Source organism: Gymnoscopelus microlampas (genome assembly GCF_963454915.1).
Source record: "Gymnoscopelus microlampas genome assembly, chromosome: 24".
Classification (NCBI taxonomy): domain Eukaryota; kingdom Metazoa; phylum Chordata; class Actinopteri; order Myctophiformes; family Myctophidae; genus Gymnoscopelus; species Gymnoscopelus microlampas.
The window spans coordinates 2,547,634-2,564,988 of NC_139961.1; the positions used below are offsets into that span (position 1 = coordinate 2,547,634).

The 17,355-nt window shown below is 41.8% G+C and overlaps 1 protein-coding gene across 1 annotated transcript in view; it reads left to right on the top strand.

Annotated features, from left to right (window-relative positions):
- Nucleotides 1-200: 200 nt before the first annotated feature.
- The window catches only part of LOC311041050 (uncharacterized protein), a gene marked incomplete at its 5' end in the record, with an annotated part of 56,089 nt that continues 38,934 nt past the window's right edge, over nucleotides 201-17,355 (top strand). Inside the window, 3 exons of the mRNA XM_084051486.1 lie at nucleotides 201-212; nucleotides 13,610-13,681; nucleotides 14,608-14,705. Of these exons, the coding sequence (XP_083907612.1) occupies nucleotides 201-212; nucleotides 13,610-13,681; nucleotides 14,608-14,705 (182 nt within the window). The remainder of the gene's footprint in view (nucleotides 213-13,609; nucleotides 13,682-14,607; nucleotides 14,706-17,355) is intronic.

The following is a 17,355-nucleotide window of genomic DNA, read 5'->3' on the forward strand; positions in this document are numbered from 1 at the left end:
GCATTTGGTTTCTAAAATGAAGCCAATAAGGAAGTGCCAAAATGTCCCTGCAGTTCTCATTTACATTTGATTTTATTACCTCAGTAATCATTGTCATAAATACTTTTTTTTAGGATTTTGTCTCTGCACGGGCGAAGACGTGTAGTTGTTACGGACACTTCCCAGGGAAGAGCCTGCATGTCGTTGGAGTCGTGTGAGCGATGGCGTACTGCGTACAGCAGGGGTTTAACAACGTTTTCCAGACCGAGGACCCCTTAGCTGACATAGAGATGAAGCAGGGACCCCCCCACTGCATATTGTATTAACCCATTGAGGCCTGTCTTCTAAATCTGAACGGTTTTCAGAAAAACGCATGTTTCTATGTCAGTGCTGCTCAAACCTTTTCATGTCAAGGACCCCCAAAATTATATGAATTTGGCCTCCGGACCCCCTTCTCAAAATATTTTGTTCCAGGGACCCCCAGAAGCAAATATTTGAGTTAAAATGTTTTGCTTTGAACAATACATATTCAAAGATTTGCACAAATGTTCACGATTTCTCAAAAATAGCAGATATACAAGCTCATAGCGCGGCACTCAGTGCCGCGCTATGAGCTTGTATATCTGCTATTTTTGAATAGCCCAAAAGTGTAAAATAATGCTTTTTAGCTCAAATCAAAAAGTGACACAGATGCTTCTCCCGGTCTTAAAGGTTTAAATTATGTTGGCGATTAAACGTTATCATAGATTCCATAGATAGCTTCATAGACTAGTTTGACAGACGCCGTCATCAGTGTTGTGGAAATTGACCCTGAGCTCTGTACTTGGTCTGCTCTTTTCTCCCTCTACGCCAAACCTCTTCGCCCTTGTAGATCCGCTACTGTCGGCGATTGTTCCCCTCAGAATAGGGATGCTAGGGTTAAAAAACAAACAAAAGAAAGTTCCTACTATAAGTTCCAATTACACAAAGATTTGCTCTCTATTGTTTTATATTTTGTTTTTGGCAGGGGGGGGCGTTGTCGTGTAAATGTGATTTGTGCATTCCGATCGGTCAGTATGAACTCTTTGTCCTGGCTGGCTGTTGACTGGTTGGCTGGTTGGTTGGGTGGGTGGCGGTTCTTTTTCCTGCTATGTACAGTTAAAGGGTTTTCCTATGTTTCACTCTTTTTTGGTTCTAATGCAGTCGTTCTCAAAGTGAGGTCCAGGGACCCCCAGGATTCCTTGAGGGGGGGGGGGGGTTCTTCTAAAGGGACCCTCTAACTCCGAGAACGTACAATTGGAGCCAGATGGATCCGTTAAGGCCATTTGTACGCTCTCAGAGTTATGGCGGGTCCTTGACATAAAGAAAAACTAGAACTATAAGATCCAATGTGTACAGTTACAGGGTTTCCTTTTTTTTCACTCTGTTGTTATGCTGTGTACAGTTACAGGGTTTTCCTTTTTCACTCTCAATGGTGTTATGCTGTGTACAGTTACAGGGTTTTCCTTTTTCACTCTCAATGGTGTTATGCTGTGTACAGTTACAGGGTTTTCCTATTTTCCACTTTTGATGTTGTTCTAATGCAGGGGTTCTCAAAGTGTTGTCCAGGGACCCTCGGGATTCCTTGAGGGGGGTTCTTCTAAGTGGACCCTTACCGGGCTTTTGGGGGTCCCTGGAATAAAATGTAAAAAAAAACTAAACAAAAACAAGAAAAGAAAACTTTGAGAACCACCGTTCTAATTTGCACAGTTGAAGGTTTTTTCTATTTTCACTGTGTGTTCTAATGTGTGCAGTTACTGGGTTTTTCTTTGTCTTCTGTGTACAGTTAAAACATAGACACATTAGAACTTTGAGTTCTAATGTGTTCTGCTGTACTTAACTGTCCTGACAACAAGCATGGACAGACAGACAGACAGACAGACAGACAGACAGACAGACAGACAGACAGACAGACAGACGAGTGGATCTTCTACTCTGGAATCTGCAGTATTTATAATGAAACAAAACCAATAACTCCATAAAACATGAACTTTGGTGTTCAGGGTAAAAATATTGTATATTGCCCAGTTCTGCTCGCCCATTTGATTTGCCAACCCTGCTGAAGGTGGCTCTATACCAAAACCTAGTCCTTTACTTTTCTTCCCCCACCACCAAGGAACAGGCGCTGTTTTGCTATGAAACTTACTAACCCTGTTGTTAACTTTTAACGCTAACCTTAGGTTTAGCGCTATGGGTTCATGTAATGTTAAAGGTTTCATACTTCACAGACTCCAACTGAACTGAATCACTCTTTTTCATTTTTTCTCTCTTTCCCGTTTGCCGATCCCTGTAAAGTTCAAAGCGGACGGAAGAAAAATAAATAAATACTGCCCCGCCCACTCAGTAGTATTCCGACCAATCACACCAGCCGAACTTTCTTGGGCGTGTCAGCAAATCTACAAAATTGCTATTTGAGCTACTTGTAGATCTGCTAATCGTGCACCGTGTTCATAATGGGGACGTCGTTGACTATTTCCATTTTTGTAGCAGAAGCTGAAAGTCCTTCATTACCAGATCTGAACCAATGTCAACCAATACTATGATGACAAGCACCACTAGAGGGCAGTGGTACTCCATTGAATGAATTTAGCGTTGGCTATGTTGGTGTGTTGGCGGCTTCAGATTAGGAACTGTTTTTTTATTTATTTTTTGTATAATGAAGATTTATTTATTTCTCTGCCACAAAAATGGGAAAGAATAACGACAACAAAACATAAATGAATAAACGAGTATCGGTATCGGCCAAATTGAAACATCGTTATCGGGCCAGAATGTTCACTTGTATCCACAATCTGGGAACCCATGTCAAAAAAAGGAAAAACAGTGCCCTCTGCTGTTTTTATGGGGCCAGGCTTCCAGCATGGACCCATATTGTTATTCGCATTATTCCATTTCTTCTTCTGCCACTTTTGGCAGTTCTGGCTGAACCGTGCAGTCGCTTTTTATGAAACTCGGCCATATGATAGATGGTCATGAAAAACGATCAAGAAATAATTCTCACAATCTTTCGTCAAAAGGTGGCGCTATAGCACTCAATTGAAAAATGCCAACTTTGAACAGGTACAACTCATGCCGTGTTTGACCTACAGCCATGAAACTTCGATGCACACATGCGTCTCCTCATGCTGAACAACTTTCACACTCTGACTTTTGACCTCTGACCTTTAGATATCCCACCATTTGGAATTATATGAAAAACAGTTAAAACCTATCTCCTCCTGGGATTTTTGAGTAATCTGCACGAAACTTTTTACACATGAACTTTGGACCTATACCAAAAAACGTTTGCAAAATATCTTCCATAAGTGAAAAAATGAAGCTTTAATGAGCCAATGAATATTGCAGTTTTATGACAATTATTCATCTGCCCCTAACACATACATGCAGACTTACCATTCTTTGAAACTTTGCAGAAATGTAAAGGGCCATTCCAAATATCACTGAAACCAATCTTACTCCAATTGGTCAAACGGGGGCGCTATAGCAATTTTTTGAAAATTGAAACTTTAAACAGGCAAAAGTCATGCCTCGTTTGGCCGACAGCCATTAGACCTGCTTACACATGTGCCTTGACTAATGAGGAACACATCTATCACGTTGACCAGTAAGCACCGCCCTTAGATTGTCCGCAATCTTGAGCAGTTTGAAAAACACTTAAACCCAGGATTTTTCAGCTATTTGCGTGAAACTGTATCATCATTGTGATCTCCTTTCACAGGTTCTTGTCTGTTGGTGGCTTCTCGCTTAAATGTGTGCCCCACAACCTGAAGGTCACCAGTTCAAGCCTCACTTGGTGCAGACTTCATCTGAGTTGCATTTCACACAACATGACTATCAATGAATACATCTGCAATTGTTAAAGATAACATGAAATACTTAATTGAGTGTTTTTTACATACAGCTGATCTACAATCTCACAACTTTTCAGATAGCAATGAGAGTATGTTTTTTCAATGTATAACATACTTCATTGTGAAAATAGCCAATGTACAATCTGACAACTTTTAATGGTTTGTGAGCTTGTAGATCGGCTACTTTCACTAATTTTGGTTCTGAGGAGATGTACAATTTCTTCATTGGTAAATGGTTTGTGAACGAGTGATCTTAGTGTTAGTGAAACAGGGGCTTGGGTCATGACAGAAGGCAAGAGTTTGTGATCCTCAACAGACAATATCAGCCTGGACAAAGATATAGCACTATAGGTAGTGTTGCAGCTACCTAAGAGTGCTTCATGACCGTAAGGTTGCCGGTTCAAGCCTCACTTGATGCAGACTCATTTAAGTTGAAATGCAAAAAACATGACTCAATCTATTCCGTTTACATGGCGCTCTCTCTCTCTCTCTTCAATCTATTCCATTTCCATGTCTTTCTCTTCAATCTATTCCGTTTCCATGTCTCTCTCTCTGTCTCTTCAATCTATTCCATTTGTCTCTCTCTATGTCTCTTCAATCTATTCCATCTCTCTCTCTCTCTCTCTCTCTCTCTCTCTCTCTCTCTCTCTCTCTCTCTCTCTCTCTCTCTCTCTCTCTCTCTCTCTCTCTCTCTCTCTCTCTCTCTCTCTCTCTCTCTCTCTCTCTCTCTCTCTCTCTCTCTCTCTGAGGGGTGGCCATAGCTGAGTGGTTAGTGAGCCCGCCTAGGGAGCCAGAGACTCTGGTTGCCCCAGGTACGATTCCAGGCCAGGTCAGCAAATGTGTCGATGAAATGAAATTTGTCCCTGAGCAAGACTCTTAACCCCTAATTGCTCACAGGCACTCATTGGAAACAAGACCGCAAGGACTTTCATGAACTGACCTGTTAAAGGAATTATCATTTCTCTCTCCTGGCCCCATATTATCGCTGCTTGCAGCTATATTTTACCTTTGAATTTGACTCTGGGGCGAGCTATCAATAGAACGTGGGAACAGGAAATCGACCCGTTTGGTCTGCCCTCAGCCCTCCTCTTCCGGTGGTGCAGCCATGTTTTCATTCTCACCAACATTTCTCAACGGAACACTAAGAATGACATTCTTCCCAGAGAACATGGATCGTTTTGGTTATAAGCCCACTTGTTTCTATGATGGAAGAACAAGTTAAAATGTTGTTAACTTTCCGTGGTTTTGTCGGCTTCGAGGATGCTATTGTTAATTGAGTTTGGGTTTGTTTCCAGTGGGAAGCGAACGCACAGATGTAAATCCCGCCCAACATTTGATTGGGTAAAGCGCGGCCTACTTCCTGATCTGAAGGCACGCCCACTCGTAGGCTAATGTTGACACGTTCTGAACGGGCCTCCCGACAGATTCAGTTGCGCAGCTCTGAATCTGTTCTTGATACATTAGTGTATCCATAACGAAAACAAAAAAACAAACCACAAAAACATTTCAACTGGTCTCTGATAGCGTGGCCACAATGGCGACGCCGGTTCAAATGTTGCCATTAAATGATTACATTAAATGTTGCTAATTGACATGCGATTACAGTCAAGCTGATTTATTCTCTGCTGCTGGAGAGTCGGCGCACACACACAGCTCGTAGGTGTGCTACGCTCCGCTGGCGACACCGTCGTGCAACGCAGCGTAAATCAGGTGTTCAGGTGTCCAAGTGTGTCCGCTGTGAGCGGACGGACAACGGGAAACCGTTATTACGATGTCCCGTTCGTCAGACTGGCCCTAACCCTAACCTCACACTAATCTAACATTTGTCGGACTATTGGGACGTCAGAATAATAGGAGGTCGGAATTATGAGCGTTCCCCCCGACGAGTCTGAACTAAAAAAAGTCGACTGAAGTAAACGGCACAATGGTTTTGTACTGTACGTTGTAAATACAGGTTTACATGTTTGCATCATACAGGTGTACGTTGTAAATAGAGGTTTACATGTTTTCATCGTTGTACATACAGGTTTACATGTTTGCATCATACAGGTGTACGTTGTACATAGAGGTTTTGTAGAAGCCGGTATCGTCTGCCTGTTCCCGCCGTGTGTTTGCCGTTTGTATCTCCTGATTGGTCCGCACTTGATGGTGTAAATAAACCTCCTGTCACCATGGTAACTTATGTTGTGTTATAGTAATTTATTTGACATAGACATCACAATCACATCGGACGAACCTGATGCATTGTTTAAAGTGAACACACTAGAGGTCTTCACGGGTCCAATATGACCGGACCCGTGCCCAGAGGAACCCGTGAAAAATGGACCTGAGCTATTATTGGAAAACTGAGGTCCGGATCCGAACTGAGAGCTGTCGGACCCGACCCGTATAGAACCGTGACATACCCCAGAACCGGCCCTGTACAGCATTGGTTCTCAAAGTGGGGTCCGGGGACCCCCAGGGGTCCTTGAGGGAGTTCCAGGGGGTCCCCAGCTAAATTATGGATAGTTAGGAACCAAATGGACCCTTATGGGTCTGTAACTCAGAGAGTGTACAAATGGAACCAAATGGACCCGTTAGGGTCCATTTGGTTCCATTTGTACACTCTCAGAGTTAAATTAACATTGATTTTACAATATGAATTGGGGTCCCAGAGATAGAAATGCCATTGAAAGGGGGTCCCTAGCCTAATGCATGTCAAACTGGGGGTCCTTGAAATTAAAATTGTTGAGATTCACTGCTAGAGCCGTACAAATCTTCTCTTATGGGGGTCCCTGGAATATCTTTTCAAATGGGGGTCCGCGGCCTAATAAGTGTCAATTTGGGGGTCCTTGACATGAAAAAGTTTGTGAATCACTGCTGTACAGAATAGAGACCAGGATTACTGCATGTTTTTTTTGTGAGGGTACCTACCCTATAGCCTGGTAAACCCTCCCTCCGGAAATCTCATTTGTATGTCATTTCAGTAGTGAGTCTGACATGCAGGCCATGTTTTTTTCTGTGGCTGGGAGCTGGGCGGGATTAATTAAAATCCGACCTGAGCCACATTCAGAAGTGTTTTCAGATCTGATTCAAATCTGATTTCTAAAGCTGCGTCTCAGTCTGAACGCAGTAACCTGATCTAAACACCCAAGTCACATATCAAACTGTCCAAAACATCACTTGCAGCGCGACGCGAGCGCCACTGACATCATTACAGAGCGCAAGAATTGATTTTGATTCATGGGATTGGGAGCGCAAGGAGTGTTATGAAAACAAAACAATAGTTCAGCATAGGTTTTACAGAAGAGATGGCGAGCAGCATTCAGTGGACAGACGGAGAAATTCAACGTCTCCTAGCACTTTGGGGGGGGGGGGGTGCCTCAGTAATCGAAACTTGTAGGAATGTACAGGAACAAGGCAATATATGAAGACATATCTCACAGTCACGGCATGGCAGAAAATGGGTTCACAAGGTCCTATCTGCAGTGTCAAAGGAAAATAACGAATTTGAAGAACACATATAAAGAGATAAAAGTCTAGACGCCTGTATGTCGTTACCATGGTAACGAAAGCAGATATGTCGATGCAGGGCGGCTTTGGGTTGACGTTGTTTAAATCAGTCTGAACACACAGATCTGTGACAGATCAGATCTGGTCACTTGCAAATGCAGTGTGATCAGTCTGCAGTGTGAACAGTCTGCAGTGTGAACAGTCTGCAGTGTGAACAGTCTGCAGTGTGAACAGTCTGCATTGTGAACAGTCTGCATTGTGAACAGTCTGCAGTGTGAACAGTCTGCAGTGTGAACAGTCTGCATTGTGAACAGTCTGCATTGTGAACAGTCTGCAGTGTGAACAGTCTGCAGTGTGAACAGTCTGCATTGTGAACAGTCTGCAGTGTGAACAGTCTGCATTGTGAACAGTCTGCATTGTGAACAGTCTGCATTGTGAACAGTCTGCAGTGTGAACAGTCTGCATTGTGAACAGTCTGCAGTGTGAACAGTCTGCAGTGTGAACAGTCTGCAGTGTGAACAGTCTGCAGTGTGAACAGTCTGCAGTGTGAACAGTCTGCAGTGTGAACAGTCGGGCCAAAAGATCAGATTTGAGAAATAAATGGGATTTGACTGGATGTGACTGCAGTCTAAATGGGGCCTTAATGCGGCCCACAGGTTAATATCGGAATACTGATATGTTGATTTCAGCTGTTAGTTTAATTGATTTTTTAATGTCCAATGTATTTAAGTTAACATAAGTATAACTAAATGCATTTGAAATTAAATAAAATGTTTACTTTTCAGGATTCCAATTCAAACGTAGCAAAAAATAGCAGATCTACAAGCTCAAAGCGCATCGCGATGCCTGCATGTATTGAACTAGCCCTTGAATGTCTGTGATCTTACACACATTTCATGTATTCCAGATACACAGTCATTGATCAGTCTGGACGACACGCTGTATAGTGCAGGATCTGCGCGGCCGTAAAAGTGCTCTAAACGAAAACGTGTGTTCAGTGAAATATCTCCACTTTTCCACGAGCTGCACACGGATGGCTTTCTGTACGGGCGAGGTGCCCGACTTGAGTGCAGGACTGAATATATACTTATACTATATATATATAGTAAATTCGGTCCTTCACTCAAGTCGGGCACCTCGCCCGTACAGAAAGTCGTCCGTGTGCAGCTAGTGGGAAAGTGGAGATATTTCACTGAACACACGTTTTTTGGCAGAACTTTCAAATGGATATGAAACTAGAAGACAATATCTGACTCCAAGTCTTAGGAATTAATTATTGGGTGAGTACAGACGGAGTTTAGAGCACGTTTACGCCCGCGCAGATCGTGACTACACAGCGCGTCGTCCAGAGGGATCTATGACTGTGTATTTGGAATACATGAAATGTAGGTAAGATCAAAGACATTCTAGGGCTAACCCTGAGCCAGCCTAGGCTAGCAAAATGAGTGGGAGAAAGGTGGGTCATGGGCCCCAGTCCAAGAAGCAGTCGAATCAGTTTGTTTTGGGAGGTTTGAAGCTTAGTCTTCAGTGACATTGAGATGTTGGAGTACCAATGTGACACTGCCACATAAATGTGGGAAATAATGTATTTCCTGTCCAGGTATGATGAGTATTGAAAGAAAAAGATACACAAGAAACATAACATACTTAGTGATAACAGGGGAATCTATTGGTTAAGATACGGTTGAATATTTAACACCTAAATGTAATGTACAGGGAAAAAATGATGTGTTTTGTGTTAGGTGATTATGGCCATTATGATTCATTTTCTGTTGACATGGTTCACTCATAGGGGGAGCTGTGGGGAAAAAGCAGCAAAAGTTCCACAGGAAGTGAGGTATCAGGAACACCTATCCAAGTACAGGAAGTGAGGCGGCCGGGGTTCCATTTTAGGTGTTGAAAAAGAGTGTTTGTTGTTGTTTGAGAAAGAGACTTTTGTAAGCCTAAACTAAACCAAAATCAGGAATTGATAAACCAGTGAGTAGTGTGGCCGGAGAACTTATGGATCTGGAAGAAGAGAAGTTTGGTGGAGGAACATTTCTGAGGGTTTAGCTCTGAAGCCAGTCAGATTTTTTGGTCAAAGGAACCCATGTGGCCTCAGTCCTGACTTGAAGGTTGGGTGAGGATTATGTTTTTCCTTTTTATGCAATGCATTGCCTTTGTATTTGCTGACTTTGCGTCTTATTGGATTCTCGTAAAATATCAGATCTACAATACTTTTGGATTACTTTTGGGCAGTGGTGGAAAGTAACTAAGTACATTTACTTAAGTACTGTACTTAAGTACAATTTTGAGGTATATACTTTTACTTCTACTCCACTACATCTCAGAGGCAAATATTGTACATTTACTCCACTACAATTACTTGAAAACTTTAGTTACTATAGTTACTTTGCAGATATAAATTACAATGTTATGAAACATATCCATTTTAGCCATATTTTATACCTAGGCTATTTGAAAATAGCAGATCTACAAGCTCACAACGCGTCGCATCGTGACGCGTTGTGAGCTTGTAAATCTGCTATTTTCAAATATGTTAGTACTTTTACTTTTGGTACTTTAAGTATATTTTAATGCCAATACTTTTGTACTTTTACTCAAGTACATTTTTACTTTTACTTGTAAAAGAGTATTTCTATATTGCAGTATTGATACTTTTACTTAAGTAAAGAGTTTGAGTACTTTTTCCACCATTGCTTTTGGGAAACTTAACTCTTTGGAGACATTTAAAAGAACTTCACGTTGCGGGACTAAAGATCAGAGTTTGATCATTCTTCATTTGTATTTTGAAGTGTACTGATCGTTGTATTGAATTATTATTTAGTTTGATTAATATTGGGTCAGATAAAATACTGCATTTAATTTCAAAAGCAACAGTTTTGTGAATTAGTTTTGGTCTGCAATACAGTTTGTCTAAGAATTACTGCCGCAGGTACAGGACCTTTTATTTATTTAATGTAACTCAGACATAAAATGTTATGGTTCTGATTGTTATAAGTTGAATGCTAAAAATCACTATTCGTGAATACACACAAAGCCTGTCCCCGATAAAGGATTTCTATAGTTGAATCTGATTGGCCAAATATTGCCTATAGTTGTCTAATGCAACACTGTGTGTGTGTGTGTGTGTGTGTGTGTGTGTGTGTGTGTGTGTGTGTGTGTACACACACACACACACACACACACACACACACACACACACTTGAGATAGGCAGTGGAATCAGTCTGATTCGACTGCCTATCTCTGTCGAATTATGCAAAATAGATGTTATGCAATAGAGGAACATTCCATTTGGGCTGTAGGGGTGCTTAATGTCTGATGTAACGTATACTTGCTTGGTTTCTCCCAGTAGATAATGATGTATAGCAAACTATTAGTTAATTAATATAACAAATTGGGTCAATCTCGACTGATTAGTCGACTATTAAAATAATCAACACACACACAGTTAGATTGGAGAGGTGTCGTGACGTCCAGGTAACCCTGACCCTGTTATATCCAGTTTGGTAGAACACTGCAGTTTCTTATTCAACTTTATCTTATGCTTATCCAACAAAGGTGCAAACGTGTGGCATTAATAACACAACGGGGTCGTGAGTTTCACCACTCAGGATGGAGTGAAGTTGATCTTGTATTCATATCCTGCTGTTAGTAGTGGTGGAAAAAGTACTCTCATTTTTTACTTAGTAAAAGGCCTGTGTTCAAAAAATATTACTTGAGTAAAAGTACAAAAGTATTGGCATCAACATATACTTAAAGTATCAAAAGTAAAAGTACTAAAATGTTTGAAAATAGCAGATCTACAAGCTCACACCGCGCCGCGATGCACCGCGTTGTGAGCTTATAGATCGGCTATTTTCAAATAGCCTATGTATAAAATGGGGCTAATGCATGTTTTATAATATTAAGAAGATAACATTCTAAAGGGACTTTAAAAGAAAGCAATGTCCTCTATACACTTGTGGAGCTGTGTGTGTGTGTGTGTGTGTGTGTGTGTGTGTGTGTGTGTGTGTGTGTGTGTGTGTGTGTGTGTGTGTGTGTGTGTGTGTGTGTGTGTGTGTGTGTGTGTGTCACCATCTTTCCTGCTTTCTTCACTGTCCTCTGGTCATAGAGAGGTTAAAGGGCAGGGCGGGGGTGGGTGGGCAGGCAAGGATGTACTTCAGTGTGTATGTATGACAACCCGCACCCGCCCCGCCCGTCAATAATCAGATCCGTAGACCGACCCGTCACCCGTGATTTTATAGAAAATATAAACCAGACCCGCTTTTTGAATTCCGGACTTTTACTTGTAACAGAGTATTTCTATAGTGCAGTATTGATACTTTTACTTAATGGTAGTGATTCTCTTTGGTTAAAACAAGTGTTAAATAGTCCTATTCTGATACTCATTGCTATAGAGCATTGTGTTCAGTTAACAGGAGTCTCCATGTCTTTCCAGCTCTTTAGCAAACAGAACATTTTCAGGTCGGGATACCAATTTTATCCAATCAGGATAGAGAACTCAGACAGGATACAGATTAAACAAGTGGAATTGGAAGTGATGACACAAAGAAATGAGCAGACAAAATTGACCTTTAAGTAAATTAAGTGACTAAATTTGTCCAACAATTTGGTAGTCAACATAATGTGATGTACATGCATATTATTAGACTACCCAGGTGGTACACGGCAAGTTGTATTTTCAGCTCTACAAAAAACCTCTGTAAATTCTGTAGAATATCGCAATATACCGGTATATTGCATCTCAATATATCGTGATACAATCATATCGTGACCCAAGTACCCTGATACGTACCGTATCGTGAGGTTCCTGCCAATACCCATCCCTACTCTCTGTGCATGAGTTACTAAATATTGTGTGTGTGTGTGTGTGTGTGTGTGTGTGTGTGTGTGTGTGTGTGTGTGTGTGTGTGTGTGTGTGTGTGTGTGTGTGTGTGTGTGTGTGTGTGTGTGTGTGTGTGTGTGTGTGTGTGTGTGTGTGTGTGTGTTCCAGTGTTGTAATGTCTATGTGGAAGGACAACGCCCCAGCTCCTAGAGGTCAGCTAAGGTCAGGTGGCGTCTGGCAAACATTTCCAACTGCTCAGCGATGGTTTGTTGATAAGAGTGTTGAATTTCAGGAATGTGTTCTATAGGCCATCTAGTATGAGGTCTTAAGGCCGTGCTTTTAGGCATGTCCTTTTGAATGTTCAAAAAGGGCTTTTATGTCCAAATTGGGTGTGTCAATATATGACAGCAGGGGTGTTGAAACTTTGATGATGGAGAGGGCCACTATATGTCCACACTCACTCCAGAGGGCCACATTGCATATACTGTCGGGCAGACACCTCTTATCTCCGTATGTTGACCTTTTTCGCAATGAATGACCTACTTCGTCATTCTATGTCACACACAAGTAGCAAAAATAGCCGATCTACAAGCTCAAAACGGGTCGAAGTGCGACACGTTTTTTTATTGGAATCCTGAAAAGTAACGTTTGTATTTAATGAACTTAGAATACTAATATGAACTTAAATACTAATACATTGGACATAAAAAGACAATAGCATTTTAATACGGACTATGGCAAAGTTGCCATCAAGCTACCTAAAGATGATGGGTATGATGATAATGATCAAAAAGCTAAATTATTATGATGGGATTTTTTTTATTAGGTTGATTTACAATAATGACTCATTTCATATTCTAAGTCCGCTCCATATAACTGTATTCTAACTGTTGTCCTTCTCCTCCTAAACTGTCCACACCATCGGAGGCCGGTCTCTTTGATGTGGGACCTGAGACGAGGGCGTGGCTGCACGTCATTGAGCTGGCCATCTGATGATGACACACGAAAGAAGAAGACGCCTGAGTATCACTTCTGTTTGTAATATATTGTAATGATATCTGTGTTGCAGCCAATTTGATATGGTTTAATATTTGTATGTGAAGGTGCTGTGATACTACTGAATTGATCTGGGCATAGGCGGGGACTCAGCCAATTTCAGGGTGCAGCCTGCTATTTGGGGGTGTCACAGGTGCACAGCATGAGGGATCTGGAATCACCAGAGGGAAGCCATACAGTTTTTCAACCGTGCATGTTTTCAGTTTGTTATTTTCAGTTTATTTCTTTATCACAGTTAGTTTTTTAGCTATCAGTTAAACACCTGGCTTTTGTTTATACTGTCATCATCCTGCAATCCAAATAAATATTTTAAATGCACTCAAGAGAAGACCATTTACTGTCAACACCACGCGTCTGGAAAAGCTTCACACAATATCTCCGCAGGTCCAGGACTCGCTCCCGTTCCAGGTCGCGGCACCCCAGGCGGTCCCGAACTGTGTCCAGATCCAGATCCAGGTGCGAGAAACCACCGTGAAACCAAAGGCTGAATTCACTTTCTTCCTTCCCGATCCAATACCCATAACTTGCGTTATCGGTCAATACAGATTACCAGTGTGTATTGATATGATACCAGTGTTAAATAGAAAAAAAATCTAGGACAGTGGTCTCAAAGTGGGGTCCAGGGACTCTCAGGGTTTCTCGAGGGGGTTCTAAATGGAGCCTTACGGGTCTGTAATCTGAGAGTGTACAAATGTTATTTGAGTTATATGGTGGTCCTTGAAATTAAGTAGATTGAGAACCACGGATCTAGGAAGGAATAATTGTTATTTCAATGTGTATTACACAGAACATCAAGCAAAGGTAACACAATTATAAAATTACACATAGTATTAGGATGCATATAACAAAATAAGTAAAAATGTATAGATACAGTTACAGTGCAGAAGAGAGAAGAAAAAAAACATATAGGCCTACACAACAGACAGAACAGGTCTTCAGACAAGATCTAATATGTACAGCTGTTCTTGTCACGACAAGCAGTAAATACCCTTCTTACTGTATATCTCTCACCCAATACTTACATAATTTGGAGAGAGAGTTCATTTAAATGTTCATATATCTATAATTCTTTGACAACATCTAGTCCACACCTACAGAGGCACAGCGTGCCTTCTGGTTGGCTACCGCTCTATCTCGCCACACAGCGGCAGCGGCAAAGTTGAACTTTTCTCAACTTGTGCGGTGGGGAGAGTGTCGATTATTCCTCGCCATAAACAACGCGTCGAACCTCGCCACTTTCTTAGAACGCGGAAGCAAAATGCTACTGCTGGTGTGAATTATTAAGCATAATAAATGTCCAACTTCCATTTTTGGGATGGGAGAGAGACAAAAAGAAAAAACGCATAAATGTGTGTTAACCATTTAACTCTTTACCTCCCTAGCAGATCGTGGTCGGCCAGCAGATCCAGAAGAAGTCGGTCCAGGTCTCCCAGACGGAGGTGGTCTCGATCCTCATCCCCATCCAGAGACAGAGACAGAGGCTCTGGCTCCAATAAGGACCGGCCTGCCAACAAATCTACCGTATGTGCCGTTGTTTTCTGCATCCCTTTTTGTAACGCTAGTTTTCTTTTTGTGTGTGTGCTTTTTACCCCTTTTTCTGCCCAACATAGTCGTTATGCCAGGTGATTCCTCCCCACACACATGTCTGTGTTGTCACCGCTGTTGTATCCTACTGACTCACCTACCAGTGAGGAGCCCCCACCGGGAGGACGTAGGGCCTTCGTCCAACATGTGCCGCCCCAGTCCGTAGGATTACATGCAATGACAATTATCACCGTCCCCGCCCGGCTTCCCTCCCCCCGAACACGAGCCAATTGTGTTTGTGTAGACGCTCGACAAAGCCGGATGCACCACGGTGGATTCAAACCCACAGCCTCCGTGGTGGTGGACAGGCACTTTAGCACTGCGCCACCCGAGCGCCCTAAAACGCTAGTTTTCTAACCCATTCAGTCCGGGAAAGCATCTGTGTCATTTTAGATTTTTGCTATATCAGTTTTTCAGAAAACTATTAGGATTTAGAAGGTGTTTTTTTTAATTGGCCTCAGGTCAAAATGGGCTTATGTTTTTTTTTCCTGTGTAGCCTACAATATGAACAGCCTCGTCGTCTTATTTCCCCCCGACTTTGAATGATTGTTTCATCCAGTCATATCCTCATAATTAGTCCTTCGCTAAGTGTCTGTCCCCGTGGCTACTGCAACGCCCGTCAACCTTTTCACGTCACGGACGTCACTGAGAGAGAGAGTGATAGTGTTATAAATGGCCCGCTGGCCGGACACATTATTTAAACACTCCCGGCCAACTGACCGTACATTACACTGTTCCTGCTCAGGCCACTTAAGCCCTACATACTCTCCTGCAGGGGTCTTCAATAGGGGGTCCTCAGAGTTACTTCAGGGGGGCCTCCAAATCTTTGAGTGATAGTGATAAAAAATAGCAGATCTACAAGCTCACAACGCGTCACGCTGACGCGTCTTGGGCTTGCATATCTGCTATTTTCGGCAAAGAGGTTTGGTGTAGAGGGAAAAGAAAGCAGGCCGAGCCAAAAGCCAAGTTTACTAAGTATTGTGGGTTTAAGAGGTTAAATGTCTGAAAATACACATCAACATGATTTCAACAGCTTATTAGAAAAGTCATGTGTAAAAAAAAACATGAATTTAAACTGACGATAGTGCTGTCGAAGCCATCTATGAAATCTATATAAAATGTAATACAGTATGGGGGTCCCTGCTTCATCACTATCTCAGCTAAGGGGTCCTGAAAAACATTGAAGACCCCTGCCTTACCGTATGATGAATAGAGAAAATAGCCAATCTACAAGCTGGGTCAGGCCAGTGATCTTGAAAAGTTTATTTTTTAACCTAATCTCAACCCCTGTGCTTCTTATCGCAAAATAGCTTTTAAAGATATATTCATTTGTTCACGTACTTGTGTCGTCATAAGGGTGTAACAATGCACTTTTCGGTGTGTAACTCAGGGTCCTTTTCGATTGCACAAGAAAAAAACAATAACCAGCAAGAACGTACTCAAGCTTTCGTTTCCTCTAACTTCAGGAAGATTAATAGCCCAGTTCCCTATTTCGCTACAATATACCTTCTTGTTACTTTTCTTTCACTCAAGCTCTCCTTGCATTTTGTCTTCTAAACAAATGATGATGAGAGCTTAGGTCCTCGTTGTTCCTCCTTGGTCCTGTGGTTTCCTCCGTTATGCTGATATTATTACATCTTCTGCAACAATTTCAGTACAGCGGTAAAAGAAAAAAAAAAGAAGAAGCAGAAAACACAAATGTTTAGTGAGACAGAAATTGGTGAGACAGGGAGCAAAGTGCAGACTCTCAGACAGAGATGGAGACACAGGTATAACGGGTACAGTGTTTACTCTTGGGCTGCAGCTGTTGATTCTTTTATTTGTGATTATTCTATGAATTACTTTTTCAATATGTATTCACAACACACATCAACAAATTGTCATGAACATTTCAGATAGATTTTTTAAAATATATATACTTGACTAAATTGATAAGTCTCACTAATGGCCATTATAAGATGGCACAATTTCCGACTTATAATTAGTAGAGGCGATGACAGGCACAGGGAAAGACCAGGCGACACCTGCTGGACAAATTAGGCAGCACGGGAGGAGACTTGTAGAAGATTTTTATGATTTGCATTCTCCATATGCATTGGGTGAACATTGGGTATGTTGCTGAGAGAGTCTAGTGGTCTAGCCACAAGGGTCTTCATCAGGCGGTCCGAGGGGGTCCTCAGATTTACTACAGGGGGGCCGCCAATTATTTGTGTGAAAGGATTGTTTATTATTTTAACATTAACCACTTGAACCCTAGCATCCCTATTCTGAGGAGAACTTTAGCCAAAAATAGCTTATCTATACCTCTGCAAGGCGTTGTGAGCTTGTAGATCTTCTATTTTTGGCAAAGTGGTTTGTTGTAGAGGGAAAAGGAGCAGACCAAGTACAGAGCCTAAGGTTTAAGTGGTTAAATGTCTGAAATAAACAAAACCATTAATTTACACCACACTGATGACAGTGCTGTCAAACAAGTCTATGAAGCTATCTATGAAAAAGTTTAACCTACAACCCAATTGTATATGTAGTGGAGGTCCCTGCTTCATATC